General features: G+C 37.9%; 2 protein-coding genes across 7 annotated transcripts in view; both read right to left on the reverse strand.

The window, feature by feature from the left end:
- Nucleotides 1–9,792, reverse strand: part of PHTF1 (putative homeodomain transcription factor 1) — a 40,687-nt gene extending 30,895 nt beyond the window's left edge. For 2 of the 6 annotated variants that reach the window (XM_074188467.1, XM_074188466.1), the window contains exons 1-5: nucleotides 9,304–9,790; nucleotides 8,531–8,587; nucleotides 2,855–2,924; nucleotides 1,656–1,814; nucleotides 145–301 (exon numbers count right to left, since the gene is read on the reverse strand). In XM_074188467.1, the coding sequence (XP_074044568.1) occupies nucleotides 145–301; nucleotides 1,656–1,814; nucleotides 2,855–2,924; nucleotides 8,531–8,587; nucleotides 9,304–9,393 (533 nt within the window). In that variant the 5' untranslated portion in view covers nucleotides 9,394–9,790. Of the gene's footprint in view, nucleotides 1–144; nucleotides 302–1,655; nucleotides 1,815–2,854; nucleotides 2,925–8,530; nucleotides 8,588–9,303 lie in introns of all 6 variants that reach the window. The other 4 variants (XM_074188469.1, XM_074188471.1, XM_074188470.1 and 1 more) reach the window with 4 other exon arrangements.
- A 2,428-nt stretch (nucleotides 9,793–12,220) lies between these two features.
- The window catches only part of RSBN1 (round spermatid basic protein 1), a 58,447-nt gene continuing 44,560 nt past the window's right edge, over nucleotides 12,221–26,107 (reverse strand). Inside the window, exons 3-7 of the mRNA XM_074188472.1 lie at nucleotides 21,016–21,153; nucleotides 20,605–20,747; nucleotides 18,790–18,957; nucleotides 18,010–18,118; nucleotides 12,221–15,812 (exon numbers count right to left, since the gene is read on the reverse strand). Of these exons, the coding sequence (XP_074044573.1) occupies nucleotides 15,342–15,812; nucleotides 18,010–18,118; nucleotides 18,790–18,957; nucleotides 20,605–20,747; nucleotides 21,016–21,153 (1,029 nt within the window). The 3' untranslated portion in view covers nucleotides 12,221–15,341. The remainder of the gene's footprint in view (nucleotides 15,813–18,009; nucleotides 18,119–18,789; nucleotides 18,958–20,604; nucleotides 20,748–21,015; nucleotides 21,154–26,107) is intronic.

A 26,107-nucleotide genomic window follows, 5' to 3' on the forward strand; every position in this document is an offset into this window, starting at 1 on the left:
TTCATTTAAAAAATCACAAAAAACAAAGTTGGAAAGAAGCACATAAAACAATGATGCTTAGATTTTCATCCAAGAATTTTTAAACTTGCACATAAAATATCTTTCCAGAAAATAGGTAATTACAAATATAATTTCTCATTTTACCTCCTCCTCCGGTTTCCATTGGTTCCTGAAGGTTTAGCAATCTGAGTGGAGACTATTTGACAGTGGACAGTTCCCATCAATAGCATAAGGCACAGTGGACCAATCACTTCACTTACATTCACAACGGGCATCACAAAATACAACATAAAGGCTATAACTGAAAAGGAAAAGTTTCAGAATGTGAAAAGCTATACTGAGAAGTACCTTTGATTCCCAACTTATCTTACCAATTATTAACTGTAATAAAATTCTGTGAAGAGCTCTATGAATAAGATCTATGTATAATTACCAAAGGTTGTGTTTTTTGGTGCTATGCAACTTTTCCTTTTGAAAATGATAAGCCAGAAAAATTATGATATCCACATGTTGATCATTAGAATCAATTCAACTGGGTCAGGATTTAAGAGCTTTGGAAGTTGAGAGACAAAATATATGTTATAAAAAAGGACTAAAATTAGTTTATATCCAACAGATAACGAAGAGGCAAATTATTCTCATTCCTTGCCCCTTTTTCTGAGAACAGCATAGAATAATGAATAGAGTGATAGCCTTGAAGACAGAAAAATCTGTGTTCAAAATATGCCTCAGACATTTCCTAATTGTGTGCTCCTGGATAAGCCACTTCACCTTCATGAGTCTCAGTTTCTTCATGTATAAAATGAACAGATTGGATTCAGTGGCCATCTACTTTTAAATCTATGATCCTATGACTTTTTCTAATAAATCTTAATCAAACCTCCAAGGATTACTAGAAATTTCATCAAATCGTAAAATATAGCTCTTATTTTTGAAAAAACATGTGGAATTCTCACTGAAAGATATCATGATGATAAAAACATCATGTAGAATGTATAATCTACATTATTTACTGTTAGGAAGAAAGAGAAAAGGTGGAACTCAAAATCTTACCAAAAAAATGAATGTTGAAAACTATCTTTACGTATAGTTGGAAAAACAAATAAATATTAAGAAAAAAAAGACAGAAACCAAAATAACACTTCTATTTTAGGTGCAGCCATGGTCCAAAAACAGAGGATTTTGCAAAGCAGCGTCCTCACAGGCACGACTGATTTCAGACATAGCCTGGGCTCTATCATTACAACAGACAAGTCACTGGCTAGAATGAGCACTAGAAGGGGGGCCAGGGTCATGAAAACCTTTGAGACCCCTCATCATCCAGTCCAGGGCTTGTGGTATCTGCACACCAGCAGGAGACAAGCCAGAAGGTGACAGGGACAAAAGAGAGAGAGTTCACAGGAAGGGCCTGGGGTGGGGAAGAAAGTGGAGCTCAGGGCCAGGGGGCCACACTACCAGCTGTTTCCCTCTGTAGAATTTGTTTCCTGAAGGCCAGGACGGCTTCCTTTTAGGGTTTACACCACATTTTGGGGGCTAGGTCAGTGTGCCCCTCATGTGGGACAGATCGGAAGAAGCCATGAAAGGAGCAGAAAAGGGTGTCTTAAGGGCACTGCGGGTCTTTAGTAGACCAAAATTTGTTCAATACTGTGAGTTACCTTGCATGAGGTAAAGCAGTAGCAGCCAAATAAAAATTCGCAACGAAGTAACCTGAATCCACCATTTGCTGAACAATGGGAAACAAACAACCCGAACGATTCCCTTCCGAGTTAGTGATGTCCATGGGATTTCAGGTTTGGCTTTGGCAAATGTTGAGCCTTGAAACAAACAAAGCAAGACATGAACCCACACATTTAAATCAAGCTGGACAGCTCAGGGAGTACTTAGGAAAGTACAAGGAGAAGGGGCCTGTTTCCACACAGAGTTAGGGTCTGAGGCACCTGTTCTCCCCACCCTTCATTTTACCATTGGTGGCTAAGTGGCTGAGGATTAGTAAGTGCTAAAGAGTAGGACCTGAACTCAGGATTCCCTGGAATATAAACCTGGGGTTCACTCCACTCTACGGTGATGCCTTAAGAAGCTTAAAGTCACACGTTTCCTGTTGAGTGGGGGTGGGGCTGGGGAGGGGGAATAGACAATGCAGCCAACACTGGGTCATATTGGGTAAAGCGTTTCACCCTCACGGGCCACTCATTTTTGATGTGTATTTGTTTGCAAGAGAATAGGAAAGACATCACATGAGTGGTGGCTTTGGAGGAGACCTTGAAAGAAGTAAAAGACTTTAACAATACTTTAGGAGGAAGGTAGGAGCGCAAAGACATACAGAGATGGGAAAGAACAGATGTGTTGGAGGAATGATGATTTGTTTCATTTGGCCTGGAACACAAAATATGTGGAGTAAATAGTATGAAAGAAGGCTGGAGAAATAACCTGAATCCAGATGGTGAAAGGCCTTGAATGCCACGTTAAGGAGATTGTATTTTATTCTCCAGGCAATGGTTTAATACCAATTAGCAGACTGGAAAACAGGGGCAACATGATCAAAATTATGTATCAGAGATATTCATCTAGTAATAATGTAAGTATGGGGTTCTTAGCCTTTTTTGGGTCACGGATCCCTTTCCAATTTATAGCATAATTTATAGATAGTAAAACAGGATTAAAGAAAAGAAAAACATCTAGAAGACTAAAATAGTGAACTATGACTACTGTATCATGGCTCTGTAAGTAACATAAGAGGAAAAGGAATTCTATAAATAAAAATCTTATACTTTATTAATGTATTCCAAAAGAACAACAGTTTTTAATTAATAAAAGTTTAGAACAGTTTAAGAATTGAACCAATTTCAGAACCCACCTCTGATTAAGTCGACATCAATCAAATCGGGTTTTATGTGACCTGTCTTTTTTGGTTTGTTTTTGAAGCCCTAGAATTTTAAAGGAAAAATAACTTTTAAAACACTAAAAACCATCCATGTTTCTATTCCTCTACATTATTCGATCCACAAAAGAGTAGCAGAATCTATTTTTCATTTTCCTAATGAGATCTTTTGAAAAGCCTCTTCAGGAGTTTATCTTACAAAGTCTATAACAAAATGAGTTACTAAGAACCATTTTTTCCTTCCTAAAAATACTAATATGCAAGGAACTCTTTTTGCATCCCAGAAAATTGTTTTTTATTCATTCAGAATGGTAACGATCTTGATATAGAGAAAAGAGTTGGTGTAACAGATAGTAGTTGAACTTGGAGGCAGAAAGACTAAAGTACATTCCCACTGCTGACACATACAGATGTGGCAAGTCAATTAATCTCACAGTGTTCTGGGCAATATTCTAAGAATACAAATTACAGAGAAGGTGATGACCTGAATTAATACAGGAAAACGAACAAAATTGCCACTCTTGTTCCTATTTCTAACATAGTTTTTGTAAAGGCTAACAAAAAAATTCCCCATTTTGACAACATCATGATCCTTTTTAGTGATTTTCTGGTTCTACATATTTATGTCATTTATAGCCTATTTAGGAAAAATAACCAGCATATCCATGACAAATTTCATCTTTTTTCTTTTTTTTTTTACAGTTCTGCCTCCCTGATGAAAATTACTACCTTAAAGAGACTGCATCTGGATTTCAATCTGAGAATCATAATCAAGTAGCACTATAATGTGGAATCACTCCTTATTAAGACATAAAGGAAGATTAAAATGTTTAGTCTTTAGAAATGAAGTAGAAAAATTTTGATTTAAGAATCTACTGACTCAGAGGCAGCTAGGTGGTGCAGTGGATAGAGCACTGGCTCTGGAGTCAGGAGGACCTGAGTTTATATCCAGCCTCAGACACTTAATAACTGTCTACCTGTGTGACCTTGGGCAAGTCACTTAACCCCATTGCCCTAAATAAAAAAGTAAAACAATTTTTAAAAAAAGCATCTGACTCCTTTTCTATTCTGAGTAAAGTCAGTAATGTTCTCTTATAATTTTTTTAAATTTCCTCAAATTATAAAAAACAATGTTATAATAAAAAATTTTTGGTCAAAATGAAATAAAATTGCAATTAAGGTAGTGCTAATTTTTAAAATCTTTTTTAAAAAGTCACTCAGAAAAAAAATTAAGCTCTTATTAAGAGGCAAAATATTGACAACAGCAATTATGACAATACTATAATATACTCATAATCAGGTACACGATAAAAACACTTAAAGTAAAAATAATAGTGCAGCATCAGAAATTGGCTATATGGTCATTTTCCTCAAAATCATTTTGCTAAGGATTCTTAAATTGCCACTATGCTCAAGATAATTATTTTAACTTACTCTAATCCTAAACTAATAATACCCATAAATTATTATAACATTCTGCAAATTCATACTGACTACATAAACGTTTAGTCAGTATTTCCTTTATACAAAGCATTGCATAAGCATGGGGGTAATTTGATGAACTAGGTACTAAGAAGAGGATTTCCATTTAAAGACATATTCTACTAGAAGGGATAAGAAATATGTCTAAGTTATGAGAATTCTCAGGGGAAAGAACCCTCTTTCAGTTAGATGAATTATGGAAAACAAGGAGATGATGATACCACTAGGTACCAAAGATTCAGGGAATATGGGGAATACAGTCCAAAGAGAGGAAACAGGAAGGATGGAGGCAAGAAATAAGAGAAGGTGAGATGAGAACAGTCATGTGGCCTTTTTTAGTTCTACAGTTTGAGAGATAGTATATGAAGGGGACTAAATGGAAATATGGCTAGAGACACCAAATTACATAGGGCCTCAATATCATAAAAGGTTATTGTTATTATTATTATTCAGTAGACAATGAGGAACTACTAAAAGTTTTACAGTAAAAAAGAACTACTCATACTTCATAGTATCTGTCTTACACAGTAGGCATTTATAAATATTTACGAATTTAATTGAAGGATGGGATCTTAAGGTTTACAAAGCATTTTCCTCACAACATGATGAAACAAATAGTAGTTTTGTATATTAAACATAGACAATGGTTTGAAAGAAGGGTTGGAAATAGGAGAAAAAAAAAGTCAGTTAAATAAGACCATCATAATAGAGGTCTCTGAAATAGTTTGTAGTGGGAGTGGAAAGAACTGGCCAACAGGAAAGATGTGGCAACTAGGGGAAGAGAGCACAAAGAGTTATTTATAAAAATGACTACAACTTTTCAAGCACAGGTAACTTGGAAGAGACAATATGTCAGACAGAAAAGAGTGGAGGGAGGAACAAGGTCTTTTTTTTTTAGTTTTTGCAAGGCAATGGAGTTAAAAGTGGCTTGCCCAAGGCCACACAGCTAGTTTTATTATGTGTCTGAGGCCGGATTTGAACTCAGGTACTCCTGACTCCAGGGCCAGTGCTCTATCCACTGAGCCACCTAGCCGCCCTGAGGAACAAGGTTTTAATAGAAATAACAGCTGACAATAAAGTAGCAGGTTTGGTAAAGTTTTTACAAACACGGTTTCATCTGAATTGAACAATAACTGAGATAGAAACTGGAGAAAGGAAGGGAATAAATATTTATACAGAATCATTTACTAAAACAGAGATTAACTTTATTTTAGAGGAAGACGCTCCAAGGTTAAATATCTTGTTCACTGTCACCGATTTGGAGTTGTTTGTTGTTTCTCTGATGGGCTGAAGAAGTCCATGGAGAAAGTCTCAAGAAGCCAGGTAGAGATGGGATCAAGGGCACAGATGGAAAGGCAGGAAAACAGTCCCCTTTTTCCCTCAGTAGAGAAGTAAGAGAGGGTGAGAGTACAGAGGTTTATATTGAAAAGAATGGAGGGGTAAAGAAGCTCCATTTCACTGTGGATGGTCTGAATTTTCTTCTTGGGAATTCATGGAGATTCTGTACCACAGAGAGAATCTGACTTTATTCTAAAATCATTTAAGTATGAAATTATACTAAATGATTTGGTAGATGAAATGTATCCCAGCTAAGTCAAAGCATCCAGTCCTTGGAAATAAAGGGAGCCTCATTCCAGGAAGGCAGACCCTTACCCAGGGTCACAATGCTACTATGAAGAGAATTCAAACCCAGATCTTTCTGACTCCTAATCCAGTGCTCTACCTACATTATTTTTCTCCCCAAAAGAGAATTCTTTTATATCCTGATAAGGAATAAAAATTTCACCCTTTGTTTAATGTAACTTTTCACAACACAATAGAAATAGTACAGTACTCAAATTAATTCAATATTTAATGTCTAATATGTGCATACTAGTAAAAGCTTTGGGATACAAAAACAAAACAGGAACACGTGACACACCCTTAAGGACTTTATGTGACATGCACACAAATAAGTAGACACAAAGAAAGACAGAGGGTGTTGAAAACAGAATTTATATTGATAACCGGGGAGGATGCCCAGGGGAAGTGGTACCTGATTTTTTTTACAATGTTTTTTCTACAAGGCAATGGGGTTAAGTGACTTGCCCAAGATCAGACATCGAGTTATTGTTAAGTGTCTGAGGTCACATTTGAACTCAGATCCTCTGGATTCCAGGGTTGATGCTCTATCCACTGTGCCACTTAGCTGCCCCTGGGCAGTGGTACCTGATATAAGATGAGGCAAAATCAACAAGCATTTGTTGAGCACCTCTCCATATGTACAACAACAAAGACAAAAATCAAATAGTTCCTGTCCTCAAGGAGCTCATATTCAATTGTCGACTGTACAATATGCAAAGTAAATTCAAGAAAAGGTACCTGCAATAGGAGTCATCAGGAAGAGCCTCAAGCGGGAGGTTGCTGGAGGGGAGTTTGAGGGGAAACAAGGAACTCTTAAGAGGTGAGGTGAAGTGAGGAGGGATATGGGGGGGTGCATTTCAGGCATGGGGGACAGACAGTCCACAGGCATACAGAGAGGGAGAAAAAGTATGAGATATGAAGACAAAAAGATGTGGAGTTTAACTGGATGGAAGAGCAATGTGCAATAAGCCTGGAGAGGCAGGTTAGAACCAATCTGGAAGAGGCACTAAAGGTATTTGAAGATAACAGAGTGGGACTGAGGCTTTAGAAAAATCACTGTCAGGTGTGCAGAGGATGGTGAAGGGCAAAGGCAGAGAGGGACTGAGTGAGGGTGGGACCAGGGGAGTGGAAAGAAGGAAAGAGAAGCCAGAGATGATCTAAAACTAGAATCCAATCAGGGGCACTTTGAGACTACAAATTTAGGTGTTTAGAAGGATGGTATGTAGCACCTTATACAAAATAAGATTAATTCAGAAGAGGGTTAGATTTGGGGAGAAAGTGGATGAGGATGACAGTGTTGGGAGATGAAAAAGAGTATATTCTAGGGGTGGCTAGGTGGTGCAGTGGATAAAGCACCAGCCCTGGAGTCGGGAGTACCTGGGTTCAAATCCAGTCTCAGACACTTAATAATTACCTAGCTGTGTGGCCCTGGGCAAGCCACTTAACCTCATTTGCCTTGCAAAAACCTAAAAAAAAAAAGTATATTCTAGGAATGAGGAATTACCTAGGCAAAGCACAAAACTAGGCCATAATGAAATGCTGGGTTTTAGAAATCAGTAATCAAATTTATAGGATACAAAGATTACCAGGAAAGCAGCATTCACTATGGAGCAGATAAGTGGCTCAGTGAAAGGAGTGTGGGCCTAGGGTCTGGAAGACCTGTTCAAATACAGCCTCCAAGTCACTTATTAGATGTGTGACCCTAGGCAAGTCATTTAACACTTTGCCTCAGTTTCCTCATCTGTAAAATGAACTGAAGAAGGAAAAAGGCAATCACTCTAGTATATTTGTCAAAGAAAGCCCCAAATGGGGGTCCCAAATAGTTGGATGTAACTGAATTGACTCAACAACAACAAAAGTATTCAATATGGCAAGAAGGGTAGCTGGAGCTGGAGTTGGCTAGCTTTCACTTTTGTGGGGAGAGAACAGTAGAAGTCAATCAGGATTTTGAGCAAGGAGGTAACACTGTAAGATGGATCTTTTAGAAAAATTCTTTTAGAGCTTTGGAATACAAAATGAGGAAGGAAGGCAATGGGGAACAGGAAGATCAATAAGGATGCCACTACAATAATCCAGGCAACAGATAATAAGGGTGGCAATATGATCAGCAGAGAGGGAGGGGGACAGATTTCCAAGATGTTACAGGAGTCAGCTGCATAAGACTTGGCAAGTGCCTCAAAGTGGGTAGTGAGACGAAGGTGAGAAATCAAGGCAACATTGTGTGGTCAAAAACTTATGTGACTGGGAGGATGGCAGTCCAAAAGTCTGAGAAAGCAAGCTTAAAGGAGAAGCAACACCCGGTGGATAGAGCTCTCTGGTCCTCGAGTCAGGAGGACCTGAGTTCAAATGCGGCCTCAGACACTTAATAATGACCTAGCTGTGTGACCCTGGGCAAGCCACTTAACCCCATTGCCTTGCAAAAAACAAAAACAAATGGGGCGGGGGCAAATTTATTCCCTTTTGAAAATCAGGAGTCTGAGACATCAGGGTATGGCCCATATTGTGCACTAAGCTCTGGCTAACTGCAGGATCTGCCACGCAGTTTACCTTTATCTGGGTCTGCTCAATAGATTTTTCCCATATCTGCTGATCATATGCTCCAATCTGCAACAGACAACAGGTTAGTCAGATGATGTAAAGTCAATGATTAAATTTATACCGAATTCCACCAAAAAAGGTCATGAAAACGAATGGAAAGGTCCTTGAGGAAAAAAACCTGCTGAAAATGCTTTCTTTGCTTTGGGCTTTTCTCAGGATGATGCTCTTCACAAGGCCCAAGGACTGCTTTAAATGTTTGTTTTTAAAGGTGATCCGTTTGCCGAGGCGCCACGGGGCCGCCCCTATTTTTATTGTTATCATCATTTTTTGTTTTTGTTTTTTGCTGGGCACAGGTTGGGCCGCTTGCCCGGGCCGCGCGGCTGGCTGATGGTGGGGTGTCTGAGGCCGTTTGGGTGCGGGTGCTCCTGGCTCGGGGCCAGCGCCCTATCCACTGCGCCCCTTGGCTGCCCCTATGAGGATGATTATTAGTTAAATTTTTTTCCTCTTTACTTCATGGCTCACGAGGGTCTATATTTTGGGGGGAGGGGTATTATGTTTACTTTGAAACAAGAATATTTTAATAATGAAGTGATTTAAAGTGAAACGATTAAATAATTAGAAAACAAATTAAAAAATAAACCAAAAGGAAAGGCCGGCTGCTGTGGGCTAGGGGGCAGCCCGGTCGCGGGGGCCGGAAGCGCCAACGGCCGCTGCGGGGATCAAAGCGCCGAGCGGCGGCGCCGGGGGGGTGGGGGAGCCCCGGCTTTTCGGGGCGCGCTCACCTTCTTCTGGTACCACTCTATGGCATCCCGCTCGTTGGCGTCCATCTGCGCGTCTCCGGATGGGGCTTTTCGGAGAGCCAGGGACAACATGCCAGGCCGGCGGGGCCGCGGCGGCCGCGCTGGGGCCCCGAGGCCGCCTCTGCCTCCGCGGGCCTCCCCCGGGCCCAGGTGGGAGGCGGCGGCCACGGCGGCGGCGGCGGCGGCGGCGCCGCGCGGGGAGGGCCGCCCGCCCCGGCTCACCGGCGGCCCGGGCCGCCTCGCCTCGCCGCCCCCCTCTCCGACAGTAGCGCTCTGGCCCGGTGCCGCTCGCCCCTCGGTGCGGCGGCCGGGACCGCCTGGCTCAGTGGTCCCGGCCCGGTCGCAGGGCCCGCAGGCCACATCTTCCCCCGGCGGAGGCGAGACCCGCAGGGGCGGTTACCATGGAGACGGCGGCGCCCGCCGGCCGCGGACACCGGCACGGACGCGCCGTGCGTGCGTACGTGCGTGCGCGCGCAGCCCGCCGGGGGGAGGGGAGGCGCCGTTACCCCGGGCGCCGGCGCGCTTCCGGAGCCGCCCCCGCCCCCGCCGGCGTTGCAGGCGCGAGCCCGCCGGGCCGCCCCTCCCCCACACCCGGAATGGGCGCCTCCGGCCAGGAAGGCCCTTCCGGAGGCGAGGCGAGGCGGGGGAGGGGCGGCCCGGCGGGCTCGGAAACTCCCGCCGTGGGAACCCCAAGGCACAGGGTCGCGTAACTGTTTAAATGGGAGGCCCAACAGACTGAAGTACAACTTTTTTCTCTATTCTTGAGGTTTCTCACGGGGGGGGGTGTTTACTCGATTGACATCAATGTAGGTGCGGCAGGGAAGGCCGTGGAGACTGTGGGGGGGGGGATGGAAGCATTCAGAGCCTTGAGAATTGGGAAACAAAATATTAAAATTTTAATAAATAAGGTTCAGAAAAAGGTCAATAATGGGCACTTTAAAGTTGGAAAGCCCTTCTTAAAGTTTCACGTCTCCTTTTCCCGCCGAGGCCCGGGGAGTTGCGCGGCCCCGTCCAGCCCGTGACCTCTGCCCCCTGTTAAGGAAGAAAGGCGGCAGCGCCTCGGGCAGCGCGGGGCGGCCTCGGGCAGCGCGGGGCACCCCGAACCCCCTCCTCTCCCTCCGCGCACTGTGCGCGTCATTCCCGCCACACGCGGGCCCCGGAGGGGCTCCATGAAGCCCGGCGTGCGGTGGGCGGGCTCGGGGTCGCGCCCCGCTTGTGCCAGGGCCAGGGTGGGCCACGCGGGGAAAGCACCGGCCTGCCCGCTCCAAGTGCCCTCCCAGCGCGGCCGCGGGTGCCGAGGCCCGGTCCTAAAGATGATAAAGAGAAAACTCAAGGGGCTTCGTGCTACTGGGGGGCAAGGCAGTGCAAATGCAACAAGTGCCCGAATTCAGCTTTTATCCCCAGGAATTCTCTTGTTGGTGAAGCGCACCTGGCTGACACAGGAGATTTTTCAGGCACCCACCAACTTCTCTTGCGCAGGAGGAAGAATGAAAGAATCTATGTATTTTCAACAGCTCCGGGATAAATCCCGGGGATTTCAATGAAAAGTTTGAACACTACATCTTGAAGATTCATATACACTTGAATCTATCCACTCTGTGGTATAAATGAGAGACTTTATTAAAGGACAAATCAGACTTTGTTTATTAAAAAAATACTTTACAGGAAAAAAACCTCTATGCATTCCATTGTACTATTTTACAAAGAAATAGCTTAAACGATTTAACACGCTTAGACAGTCAGCTACAAAAAGAAATGCACTGTTAAAGGATTATTATTCACATAGATTTAGGTTTAGACTATTCATTAAAAACCTCTTTAAAACACTTGTTAATGTCAATAAACATACTAAGGCCATACAATGCAAACAGTCCTCCAGGCAAATTATAATTTCATCTATATGCAAAGACCTCAGATAAATTAAAGCCACAGAAAAAAAGTCTTAGCTGCCGATCAAAATGGAGTTTTAGTCACAGAAAACACTATTACACGAAACTTTACAACATGTGATAGAAGTAGTACTAAAGTATTTCTTTAGAGAGGATTGAAAAGTGCTATATTAAGAGGAGGTAGTCTCCTCAATTCCATGCACAAGTGGATCCTAAAAAGTCTATGAACAATATGGAAGGCCATAATATTTATGGAGAGATACTTGCTCTTATAGCAATGTAAATTTTAATCTGCAACATGAACTTTCAGGATAATAAAAGGTCCTGTTGGTGTTGAAGAAAAACATTTACCTTATGCCTTTCCTCTACCTATTACAGGATCATTATGGCTGCAATCTGTGTTTATAAAAATAAAATTCAGCACAAATGTGAACTTGAAACTAGTGGTATGTGCCAGTGAAGGTTAAATTTTTTTGTAGTTTTAAAAAAATCCTTGTGGCATTAACAAAACTTATTGGAGAGACATGGACTAGATTCTTCTACAGGTGAGTGCAAACAGACCTTTTAGTGGCCAAATATGGAAGAAAATTTAAAGTTCACTGTTGTTACGATCAAGAATGCATTCACCAAGTGTTTGTTTGGGTCCTGTCCTAACACATGGTAGCCTGTAAGTTATAAAATATTCTGTTCTAGAAGGAAAGAAAATCCAGAAGAATAGAAAAGGACTTAATAAGCAACATTTTCTCCAACCACTACTAAATTTCGATTGTAAATCTAACAGCACTAATTAAAATTCGTTCTTTACTAAAGTTAACATATGTTCCCCAAGATAAAGTAGGGTGAGATTTTCCTGTGTGCAATATTCCTCAGATATCACTTTTTAATTGGAGGAAGACCATATTTCAATTAAGTAAAACAAATTCAGGGGCATTTGAACTGAGTTAAATATTTATAGATAAGCACCCTCAAATTCACAGTTTAAAAATGGGAGTCTATTGGTTATTTGGGACATCTCCTTCCATAAACACACACACACACACACACACACACACACACACACACACCCATACCATAATGATAATCCACATAACTTCTACAATTGAATAATCACTAAGATCCTTTTCTTTAAAAAGTTGTATATAGTAATGGTCATGGAGAGATGCTATACGTGTATAACCTTTCCCTTACATAGATCTACCCCTTTAACTCCACAAAGTTACACTTTAAAATGTACTTATCTAAGTTGCACTTGCACTCCTAGCACATCACTTGTGATTATAAGGGGAGGTGAAAGAGAAGGTTTAATGTGTTTATGCTTTTTGTTTTGTTGTTTTTTAAATGATACCACAGAGCCAACTACAGTGGTCAAAGGGTGCCTTATAGTCAGTAGGGTTAAGAATATTCACTTATTAGGCCCTTTACACAAGGACATTTCTGTCAGCCCTCTGCTTCAAAAACTTTTACATCTTACACCCACACTCTCTGCAAGAGATATTCTCTCTAAAAGAGTTGGCACAATTGATTTATACAGAAGAGGAAGATCAGTTTAATTCCACTTAAAAGTTCAAAATTGCCATCACTATTTTACAAATCAAAGAACATGGAATTGGTCCATGCCTAAACCCACCAAACTAAATAATTTAATTATTTAGAAAAGTTTCAATTTTTAATTCACTAACCTAGGATACAGCTTTGAAAGCAGTATGAAACTCAAGCTTGCCTGCTTTTATATTCATCAGTGTTAAAATCATGCTATTAAAATCTAATACTCACGTAGGACATTCAGGAGTTTCCAGATACATATTACAAGCTAAATGGTTCCCCCTTCCCATTCTACTGCAATTCTAAAATACAATGAATTTATTACTACATGATCTAAAAGGTTTATACCTTTTTAAATGTTTATATTGGAGGTGAGGGTAAAACGCCTTAAAAGATAAAAAATGGAGTTTTGATTTTGATTGTAAAGTCTTTGCAGATTTGCTGGTTCCTGAGTAAATATATACACAGTGCTGGCTGTCAGGAGACAGTCTCCTTGTTTGTTAGCAATGACCAGCTTAGATGACAAATGGCATCTGCTGGATGGCAAGTAGGAGTTGGGGAAATGGGATCTTGGAAGACAAAAGTGAATGAAAAGGAATTGAAAAACAATATTCTTGTTAATAACCTTGCTCTTCATGATTCTTATAAATATCAAAACTGCACTGAAGCAAAATGTTGCCTGAGAAGAATTTTACTTTGCACAGCTGGGTAAAGCTCTATGAAATTCTTCTGGACAAAAAAAAATAAAAAAAAATAAAAAGTCAAAAACTCAGAGCAGATCTCTAAACTAGCCTTGATGAACTAGAATTTTTACCCTAGAATTTTTACCCAAGATTTAAAAACACCCCTGCATGAATCACATTACCTTTCATAAAAGCTTTCCACTCTAACACCTTATTTACACAGATTACTAAACATTCACCATCACTTCCAATTTGTAAATGGTTTAAATTGAAATGTTTCTCTATTTGTCTTCATTCTTTGTAACAAAGAATACATACATATACATATATATAAGGAATAATACAGATTCTAACTAATCACTGCAGTATTTTCTGATGGTTACTTTTCTATCAGTTTAAACAGTGACCCCTATACTGTGCTAATATGCATATAACTACACAACAATATTGCACAAAGTAATATTTATATAACAGATTTAACCTATTTCAGAAACTTTTAGAGAAAATTCATAATTGATATTTCAAAAGATACAGCTGAGTTTCTATGGTGACAGACATAATGAAGCTGTACCTTTTTGCCTATTTTAACATTAAATTTTCCAAATCTCACCTATTCCAGAAAGGAAAAGAACCAAACTCCAAATTGCACCATAACCAAGTTGATATGCCAGTTTGGTCTTAGGTGGGGGAGACTCTTTCTTCTAATAAACAGAAGTCCTATTGGCATTACTAAGAACTAAGAGAAAATGAGATGCACATCACATTAACATTCTCAAATAACAAAATGTTCAGACTACATTGACTAGATGAACTGTGCCCGTTTTTAAAAATAAAAATAAAAGTATCCAGGCACTATTGCATCAGGCTACCTGAAACTCTAGGGTGAAAAGTCTAGTGCAACTAATTCCTTACTAGGAAATAGCAACACAATAACAGTGAATAAACTCAGGTATGCACCAGTTACAATTGTGAGTTTAAGTGCATTAGTAATACTAGATTTTTATCATGAAGAGATTGAAGCCAGCTGACAAGTCAAGCAGAGTCTTTACTCAAAGTTGATGCTCAAAATATGGTAGCCTCATCAGTAGAATAAAGAGCAGTTTCTAGATCTGAGTCTACTGATGAACTTAGGAAGCAAAGTATCCATACCATAGACAAAGGTGTTGGGGGAGAGCATCACTGATATCATATCAACTCTACATTGTTAACCAGAACATCTTCTACAGTTGATCTTGAACTCTCAGATTAATGAACCAAAGATAATGACTAGGGACTACTATTTGCAGATTTACTGAAGTTCTTCTCTGGGTTTTCAAGAACAGATACAAAGAAGACATTGTGACCATAAAAAGTGCTGTGCTTTCTCTTTCACTAGGAAACTAGAGAGTCCCCTAATCATCCACAGAAGTCACTTGTTCTTTGTACTTGGAACTAAAAGCCACACTTGCCAGGAGACAGGATGCAGGAATACCATCCTACAGGCAATGCCATCTTTACTGCAGAAATTGTACCTGTGCAATGAAGGACACAGGCTCTTATCTTATAAAAGAAGCAAATATGGCAGGAGACAAGATAAAACAAGGGAGTGATCATATACCAAATAAGAATCTAACTCCAGGGAGTTCCTATTTTGATTTGAAGAGCAACTGAACTGTTACCTCACACCTTAAAACAGAAAGTAGCAGCAGACCCACTATTACATACTGTACTAACGGGATAAGATACAACTCTTAACTTTGCATAATCTGTGTAAAAAAGATATGCTTGACATTTTTGGAATGTCATTTCTCTTTATAGAATTATAGGCAAGATTTCTCCAATAAAACTTAACTTAAGCCAGTTATAAAACTATAACTTCACATCAAAATTTAAAAAAGTTAAAAAAATGTGTTTGAATATGTACATGTCACACAGGATTGCTTGAATGGTCCTGTGGATCGTGTGGTTGGTCGGATTCCAGGTTGGGCTCCAACTTTAGAGTTGGAAGGAGTGGAGCCCCCTGATCTTGCTGTACAAGTCCCGATGGAGTTGAGAAAGATGAAGAAGCAGTTGTCAAAAGCTGCATCTCTGCACTTGTTCCTTCAGACTCAGTTTTTATACTCACACACTGAGAATTAGCTTCTGATTCTGACTTTCCAGTGATACCAAAATCTTTGCTGGAATTACTTTCAGCATTCTGAGGGCCTTCCACAACAGGATGGTACTGCTTAAGCCTTATATGCCAGGCTAAACTGCACACTGCAGACACGGTTTTAAACTGATGAATGACATTTCTTGGGATGAAGTAGATATCATTATCACACAGCTGGATTCTAGCGTAACGAATGCCTTCTCGCCTCATTTGGTTTAGTTTGGCTTCATCCACCCACTGAACACACTGAACAGGGGAAAGAAGAGAGAAGTTATAGTCTGGTGTTAATTTTTTAAAAATGAACTATGTATCTAACACATTTTAAGGACTTCAGCTTCTATGGAGATATATCAGGAGACCCATAGTAGGGAGAAGGCCATTTATAAAACTCAATAAAACTTTTACATGAAGGAGGGAACTTTTGAAAATTTCCAATACTAACATTGCTAACTTTAATAAAAGAAATACAAATTTATAGGACTTCATTGCACTTAGAAATACTTCCATTTAGCCAGTGTTATAAAAATTAATGCTGTATAAATGATTATGTTACCAAATAGAAGACAAAAGGAGGTGGTGGCTATATGCAATGATCTAGGAGAAATATTTAGCTTGTGGTGAAATATTTACTCCACTCAGAAAAATGCTCAGCACTTTACAGCTAAAAATGATTCTTCCTACCTACAATCAGTAAATGACTCAATTTTCATTCTGTTTTTGTGTTTTCTGCTAAGGAAAAGGATTTTTGAATGGAAAAGAATCAAGAACCTCAAGGTTGATGTCCCAAGTCAGCCAAAAGATAATTACCACTGATCTTCAGTCAGGAGGCTCAACTGACATCCAAGACAACTAAAAAAAGGTGGATATCAGTAATCCTTGAAGAAGAAAGTGCAAGGCTAGTAGAATCCCAGAGTTTCAAGGAGAAATATCATTCCAAATTTTAAAGGAAAAAGTGAAATCTCTAATGGGTAGGTTAGTAAGCTTGCCTTGAATGCTGTAACTATTGTTTCTAGCTTTGAGAAATTTATAACATACCTCAAGCAACTCTTGTGAAAGAGAAAGATGAGGGCTAGAGGCATATATATAGCTAATTGGTTGAATGGGCTGTAGTCAAGGGTTTGATGTCAACTCCGGAGGAAATTCTCCAGGGAGCTGTGCCTGGCTCTATAGAATTTGACATTTTCATCAATGACATGGTAAAAGTATAGATGGTCTATAAAACTGCAGATGGCACAAAGCTAGGGAGTATGGCTACAATACTAGATGACAGAATCAGGATCCAAAAGAAGCAGCTAGTGTGTTGGGTAAAATATAGTAAAATGAAATTTAAGAGATAAATGTACTCTTGGGTTCAAAAAGTTAACTCAAGACAGGGAGAAAGGATATCAAAGAAAAGGACAGATAGCAATTCATCTTTTAAAAAAAGCTGGAGGGAGGGAGAGTATTGTGAACTTCAAATTCAGTGTGAGTCACCTAGTATGATAGGTCAAGTGTCAAAATGCAATGTCCAGAATTGGGAGGTGGGGGTGGGGTGGGGGTGTCAGGACTACTCACAATATATCTGAAATACTGTGATCATTTTTGGATGTCACTTTTTAGGAAGGGCACTGAAAAGTGAAGAACAATTAGAGGAAAACAACCAGGAGAGCAAATAGTCTCATAGTGTAAGGTGTATATGAATTGAAGAAGCTAGAGATGTTAAACCAAGAAAAGACTCAGGTTGTAAAGGGGATATTTATAGGACAGATGTATTCAAGTTATTTGTAGAACAGGACAAGGAATAGTGAATGGAATTTGCCAAATAACAGAGTTGGGTGGTTTCAAACAATCAGAGCTTTCACAAAGTAGACTGAGCTTCCACAGGAGATAGCAGATTTTTAAACAAAGACCAGGGGACCACTAGTCATATATTTAAAGAGAGAATTTTGTTCAGGTAGGAGATGAATTTCAGAGGTCCCTTTGACTTGAGATTCTGTGATTAAAACCAAGTCAGGAGTCCATTCATTCATTCATTCATTCATTAACAGCTTAATAAAAAAAGCATGCACAAATAAAAGACTCTGACTGTACCAACTGGAAGCATGCATTCTCCCCCATTCTCCTCTGATCCTTGACTACCCCACCTCTTATTCTCTCTTGGTCTTTCGGTGCACTTAGTGATTCCTTTGCTCTGAAAAGGCATGGGTTTGCCATTCCCCAGAGAATGGACATTTATTTCTCTGAAGCTAGTATCTGTAGATGTTTGACACACTTAACTTTCCTGGGTTACCCCCAATTTTATTTAGGTTTTTGACCTATTTATTATTTTTTTTAACTCTTTTCCATTAGTCTCTTTCCCTATAAATTAGTAAAAAACTGCTTCTTATGATTTTTCCTACATGCTTTTAGAAATAATTAATTCAAATATTATCAGTCAAAAGTTATAAGAAAGTAAATTCAGTACCTGTGACACTGGAGGTTCGTGGAGGTCTAACTGAAGTCTCTGCACAACATCAGTAAAGTCCTCAGCATGAAAACAAATCACATCTTTGGTTATTCGAGGTTGGTTACTCCTAAAATGGGCAAGTAAACATGGAGAGGGATCTCACAATCAGAGAGGTTGGTAAGTTATTTCAACTATTGGTCTGGCTCCAAAAAGACAACAAATTCATTTCCTTTCTTTAAAATCTTTTTTTAAACAAATCTAACTTGATTTTTAATGCAGAGAAATTCAAAATATATGAGGCAAGGAAAAAATGGAAAGAATGGGGTAAGAAAAACATCTCAGCCATTCATGGGCCATAATCATTTCAATTTATCAAGTACTGATCAAGAGGCTATGTGCTTGGGGCAGCTAGGTGGCATAGTGGATAAATCCGGTCTCAGACACTTAATAATTACCTAGCTGTGTGGCCTTGGGCAAGCCACTTAACCCCATTTGCCTTGCAAAAAAAAAAAAAAAAAAAAAAGAGGCTATGTGCAGGGCATTATGACTCATAACTCCCAAGATACAAAAGGAAAAGGACATGACCCCTTCTATAAAGAAACTATAGGACATGAAATCTCAAGAGCTGCATTCAGTCTTAAAAAAAAATCCTGGTAATATAAAACACTAAAACAAGAAAAAATAAAAATGCATGCAGGAACTGAAAGACTCTTTTGTAATTGTATATCGTTTTGAACTTGAGTCTCCCCATTTCTAGAAGGGATTATACAAATATCTGGAGTTTATGCTATGACTTACCATTCACTAAACTGTACAGCTTTCAAAACCCCCACAGCAGCCGTACTCTGCCAGTCAAACCCCTGACCTACATGATCAGCATGGGCTCTCGTTCTATCTTCAAAAAGAACTTCTCGGGGTTCACTGGTCCGAGGTAGGTACTGGAGGTTTTTAATTTCATTCATTGATCTAAAATTGATTTGATTGTGGGGCAACCAGGAGGGAAAAGAAAAAGATAAACATTATTATTGATAACAATAACTCATATTTAAGTATTATTCTACAAAGCACTTTCCTCACAACCACCTTCTTAGCACTAAAGGCATTTTATTGACATTTTACAAATAAGGAAATTAAGGTTCAGGAAGTTTAAGATTACGACTTGCTCACAATAACATCCAATAAGTAACAGAAATAGAATTTGAAAGCAAATCCAAATCTAAGTCCAAATCATTTCACTGGACCAAAGTGCCTTCTGTTAAAAAATGAAACTCTCTGCAATTCTAATACTTTCTGAAAACAAAAATACTGCATTAAATTTTTTTTACAAGAAGCTTACATAGAATTTTATGGTTTTATAAAGAGCCATCTTTGTATCAATTTTAAAGGGTTGCTAGCATTAAATATTATGCTTGCTTTTGCACATAGAAAAATAGAGGTTTCAAGACTAATTTACTCAAAGTTATAAATCTAGTAAGTGAGCAGAATTTATTTAAGCATCAGGCAACTGTTATATGCTAAAGATAGGGGGGAAAAAAGGCAAAAGACAGTCTGCCAATAACAAATTTACAATCTAATGGAGTACTGTATCTTAAACTCAGAACAGAGCCTCATTCTTAAATAGTCAGAATATTTCTCTGGACTTGGGATTCCTACTCCAGAGGCCACCCTCCCAGACAGCATATGGCACACAAAAATCTTTATCACAGAAAAGATAAAATGAAGGTTGAAAGCTATCTAGTTCATTCACCAAAAGAAACTGGAAAAAACATCACCACAGCAAACTGTAAATAATGAGATTTGGTTAATTTAAATGTTTCAATTAAGGAAAAAACTACCATATTAGAGCACAATCAGATAACCAAATCTGAATCAAGCTCATATACATCAGACTGGCTTTGTCAAAGTAAGTCATTCTAAGGGGACGCTAGGTGGCCCAGTGTATAGAGCACCAGCCCTGGAGTCAGGAGTACCTGAGTTCAAATCAGGCCTCAGATATTTAATAACTGCCTAGCTGTGTGACCCTGGGCAAGTCACTTAACTCCATTGCCTTAAATTAAAAAAAAAAGTAAATCATTCTGCATGAGTGACAAGTATCTATATTCAAATAAAAAAACTCAGGGTAGAGAAAATGAACACACTCAACAAAAATAAAAGATGTGGGGTGGTAGAAAATCTTCAATATAATCTACAGATTATATAGAACAGAATCTATAGATTAATATAATTTTTCAACACATAGGCAAAAAACAGCATCAAATTATATGAGTTTTAGGGGTGGCTAGGTGGCGCAATGAATAGAGCACCAGCCTTGGAATCAGGAGTACCTGGGTTCAAATCCGACCTCAGACACTTAATAATTACCTAGCTGTGTGGCCTTGGGCAAGCCACTTAACCCCATTGCCTTGAAAAATCTAAAAAAAAAGAAATTATATAATACAAAATTATATGAGTTTTTTCAAGATAATAACTTTTAGAGATTATCTCATAAAAGCACACACTAAATAGATTCAACATGGAAAAAGCTGATCAAACTCTTTAGAAACCATGAACATAAAAAAAAAAAAGCACAAATAAATCTTTGCATATTTGGAAGGGGGACAACAAAAGGTTTACCGGCGTCTTTTGAAGGGTGACTTTGGCATATCTGCTGTAGGGATCATCTGTTCTCCTGGCCTCACCCACATTATAGGTCCATCATCACTCTGGGACCTACACTGGAGTCGGAGACTAGAGAGTGTGCCCCAGGGCAAAGTCATCTAAAATGAGATAAGTCAGATTACTAACAATATTCACAATTTATTAAAAAGCAAGGCCTTATAAAGAAATAAATACTATGTTATACATTGGCATATATCTAAAAAAAATCATTGTAATTGAAATTTCAGTGCCAATATCTTTCCAGTATACTTATAAATCAAACATCTAGAAGGTCTTTTTTGTTTGTTTGTTTAAAGTAATCAAATTGAGTTGCTTAGGGAAATATATTTCAAATTAGTAATATTAACAATGTGGATTAACACTCACTTTCAAAAAAGGTGATTCTTCTAACATATCAAGGAATTCTGGGAAATAATCACCAACTTCTTCATCTACTGCTCCAACAAGACTTATCTGCCTCATAGGACCTGCACGGTAGGTTCCACAGCAGTATGTCCTGTTGACCTGAGATTAAGCAGAAGGAAAAAATAAGGACTGAAGTAAACTATTTTACAATGGAAGGAATAGGGTATAATTTCCAAATTTGCTATTTCTTCTACATGCTAAACAGTCATTTGGCAGCACCTTGGATAAAGGAAGGCAATAGTTATCAAAACACTTCTACCCAACTACTGCAACTAGCAAATATATATATAAAAGGCCCAATTAAATCATTGCCCAATCAAACTATTAAGTTTATTTTCCTTTATTATTAGCTAAGCCAGCACACCAGAGGTTGGTTATATGTCACAAATAAAACTTGTGATGTGCAACAAAGTCAAAAGATTCTAGGATTTAAACATTTCAAGATACCTTCAGATTGCCACCCACCCAAAGCAGCTTTTAAAGTTGATCTATTAGATAAAAAGGCATTTTAACCTACAAAGATGAGAGGGAATTGTCTAACAAAACAAAATCAGCCGGGATAGTACATACAGTTTATAAATACAAAGCATATACATGCTCCCTAAAGCAGTATTCCCCAGCATTCTTTTTTTTAAGTTTTTAAAAATTTTATTTAAATCAATGGGGTTAAATGACTTGCCCAAGGTCACACAGCTAGGCAATTATAAAAGTATCTGAGGCAGGCCATGAACTCAGATCCTCCTGACTCTAGAGTTGATGTTCTATCCACTGTGCCATCTAGCTGCCCCTCAGCATTCTTCTATATGAAAGTAACTACTGCTTTTTTTTTGTGATGAACAGATTAAAAAGTATTTAAATATACTCAATAGACCCCCCTCTGCTATTAAATTTTCCTACTACTTCAAAATGAACCTCATTTTCTAGGGAAGATGATCTCTCCAAGTCAAGTATTCAATTCCATCAAGCCACTGACTTTTGCTCATTATGTGGTCCTTGCCTAGGATTATCTTCTCTACTGATCAAAATCCTCTCTGTTCTTCAGGGTTCAAATCATTATCTAGGAAAATTTCCTCTGGCTACATGATCTTTTTCCACTCCTACATTCCTAGAGTACTCAGATTTGGTATGTATCACCTTAGTGAGATTATGTTTTCTTAAAGGCAGAGACCACGTCTTATTCTTCTCTAATTAACCCCATAAATTGACACAGTGCCAACAAAAGTACTCAAACTAATTCTAACAGTTTATTTGGTATCATTAATCTTTAACATAATGTTATCAACTACTTTTCAAAATTCAATAGAACTACAGTAAAATATTTGAATTCTCTTAAGTCAAGGTTGATTTTTAAAAATATTTCTCAAATAAAACTCCAAAACAGCATAACAATTTATTCAGGAGAAGGAAAAATTTATGATGGATAACTGTTCACTATCTCTTATTATTTTATAATCAAAAAATATCTTTCTCAAGATCTCTAGAATATACTTGATGGTCTCCTCAGGCAAAATTAAGGGAAAGAGTCATAAAACAGGAGAGGATCTGCATCATTGAAAGAAATATTCAGATTAATGAGATCAAAGACCTAATTATGTAAGATGTATTTGTGTGAGATGTTTCACAACTTTCATTTTCCTTTTTATTTACATTAACCAGTATTGGGCTAGAAGATATTTGGCAACTCATAGTTCATAGATATTTCTTTGGTCAGTGTTGGCTTAATAATCTTTGTTTTGTTTTCATTTTCTTAATTATACCTATTGGGATCTAATATAAACTTTAAAAATCCTGAAAAAACATATATGTCACCAATGACTTTACATAGTTATTAATTACTCTGATAGATTAGGGAAAAATCAGGTAAGAAGGTAAACACATTACTGGGCACAATCAATAACTCAAATACAAACCAGTATGACACCAACTTTTAGCTATATGCTTTAATTTCTGATGGTCCCACTAATGCGCTGAAGACACACATTACAAGCAATAAAAACTAACAGAAAAAAGGGATCATTTGTCATGCTTGTCTAACACCACTACTACTTTTTTGTTTGAAGAAACCCTTGGACTGCTTCTTAGTCTATCGTCATTCTAGTTATTTGCTGTTCTGGTCATTTTCTGTATGTATACTTATTTCCCTATAAGTTTCCCAAGGGTGAGGAGCAAGTCTGATATATCAGGCACATAAGATTTCTACTAACTTTCAGACGAATCACTTTTCTATCCCACAATAAAACAGCTAACACTGCCCTAAATGCAGGTACAAAATAAGTCTACATATATTCCTATCATCCTATGCAAGCAATAATTTTGTTTGGGATAAGTATTGATATCCTCTAATTTTTAAAAAAGTTAAATATAGATAATTATGATATATACAAAATATTATCATAATGTGGGGAGGGAAACAGATCCCAAACAAATTAAATATGACACAGTTAATGATATATAGAACCATCAAGTAATTAGGGATACAAATAGTCTTTGTTTTTTCATATCACGAAATCAAACTTTCCATTTCTAATAAGATTTTTAAATTATTTACTATTGTTATTACTATTATTTTTACTATTTACAACTTTCCTCAAGCCAAGCTCCAATGAATAGGTTCTCAATGGTGATGCAGATCAAAGTGCCCCATGTTGAAAAGATTTCAAAAGTATGACCTTAGTCAAAGATCTTGTAACATAAGGACCAATCTACCTAAATAATTTTTAAAAGGGCCTATGACCAATAAACTGACAAAAAGGAAGTGATTTGTTTAGTAAGATTAACCTATGAACATACATACAAAACAGTAGCCTCCATCTACTTCTGTGGATCAGTGGCACAATGGCAGAAAATGGGTTAAGCATTTATGTGTTACTTTGGCGCTTCTTAAGTAACACATAGTAGTATTTAGAACATTAGCTTAACTACATAAATATTGACATATGTCAAGATGGACAGTTCTCATTTAAGGACTAGCTAAACAAAGTGGAGAGGTTTGCTTTATCTTTGGATGTAAATATAAAATTTTATAGGATATTTGGTCATTTCATTTTGTATAGGTTCAAGATAAGCAAAAGTAAAACTTATTTCAAGAAAGTAATTAACTAATATGGATTAACATGACTATACATTTATAACCTATATCAGATAATTTGTTGTCAAGAGGATTAGGGAAGAAAGGAGGAAAGAAAAAAATTGAAACTCAAAATCATGCAGAAAAATGAATGTTTAAAACGATCTTTACATGTAATAGGAAAAATTAAAATTAAAAAAATTTAAAAGGTAACAAATATACAAACAAATGCAGAGAGGATCACTTAGAAAATCAGAAAAATTCTATAGACAAAACATCCTACAAACCAAAATAAATGCATGCTTTGAAAATAAGGTGGTAAAATTTCATGGTTATAATTAAGTATACCAAAAACTAGAAATTTTGACTTAGGTTTTAAAGAAATGAAAGAACAAGATTTCCTGACTACTCAGAATTCTTATATCTATATCATGAAAACTTTCAAGTAGAAAATCAGAAGTCAATGGGTAATTCCCAATATCACCAAAGAGGAAGATGACAACAAAAAGGAAATAATTAGGTACTGCTATGAAGTTACAGCAAAATCACAAGTCAAAATATTATCGAACCATTGACTAATTGGAATAAAAGATCAAAAATCAACATGAAATTTGAAGAAAGGATGAAGATGAAATAGTTTATAACTATTAAGGAATTCACAATTAAATGCTAAAGCAAACTATCAATACTGAAAAATGGGAAATAGAAAAAGATAAAAGATATTGACCTTAATTATTGTCAACTGTTTCTATAAAGTTTAATGACCTTTAAAGTAGTCTGATACAGGCAAATAATTGCCTTAGCCAGCTAACACCTCATTTCTCCTCACAAGACTGAGATAGCAGCCAATGGCAACACATATATAAAACACTATATAAGGGAAGGTGGCAAAATGATCAAACAATATCACCTGAAAACAAGAAATAACTGAGGCAAAAAAAAAAATAACAAAGCTCAGCATGAGACAAATAAGCCTTATTCCAAGGCAAAAACCAGAACTCTATAATTATGTTTTCATTATCAGTGACACCACATGAACCACAACATTTAGAACTTAAAAACTCAGCATCCAATATGGAAATGTAGAAATAGTACTTAGAAGATAAAGTCAACAATACTTGGATCAGACATACAGAATGAGATCTATGCTAGTAGTGGTGATCTTCAAGGGATTTATTAAAGTATTGTTTTACAAAGTCATAGGGAGAAGGTAACCACCCTCAAATTGTTAAGAAATCAAAGAAAATAAAAAGACCAACAACAAAGAGAAAAGGAAAAGAAGAGGAGGGTCACACAACCATCTCACTTTTTCCCAAGTGTGCACTGTTTTCCTTTCACAATCTACACAGTGGACACAGGAAAAAAAAAAGGTTAGAAACAGTACAACTGAAAATAAAATGAGAGAAAAGAAAGTTCAGCAAAACCCCAAATACTGACTAGATCTAACAGTGTAAGCAACTCGACATCTTGCCAACAGATGGAGAGGAAAAGAAATGATTTCTCAAGCCTACAGGTCTCGTTTCACTTTTTGATCTTCTCCAACTGTGCTAGTTCATTGCAGATATTTTTCTTATTCTACTCACTTCACCTGCATTTGTTTCTTAATACTATAGTAATATCCCATTATTTTCAAGCCTCTGAAGTGTTTGGCAATGCACAGATTTTGATTTCTATAGGACCTTTCTAACTTGGACTTCCTTGGTATATGTTAAACAAAATGCCCAACTGTTGGATCAATTCACTACTTTGTCAAGAGCATTATTAGTATCTGCCTTTCCACAGTTCTTCCAGTACTGATAATTATAGCTGGATAAGAGCCAAAACCTCAGAGCTGATTTGATTTGCAACTCTCATATAATTATTTGGAGTAATCACTTATGTAGAGGATAAGAGTTTGTTCAATATCCCCTGACCATTTATCCACTGAAGAATGGCTCTTGGTCCTTGACATTCGTGTTAATTCTCAAGATACAGTGAAGTTGGAAC

This window comes from Macrotis lagotis, chromosome 5, assembly GCF_037893015.1.
Source record: "Macrotis lagotis isolate mMagLag1 chromosome 5, bilby.v1.9.chrom.fasta, whole genome shotgun sequence".
NCBI classification, from domain to species: Eukaryota; Metazoa; Chordata; class Mammalia; order Peramelemorphia; family Peramelidae; genus Macrotis; species Macrotis lagotis.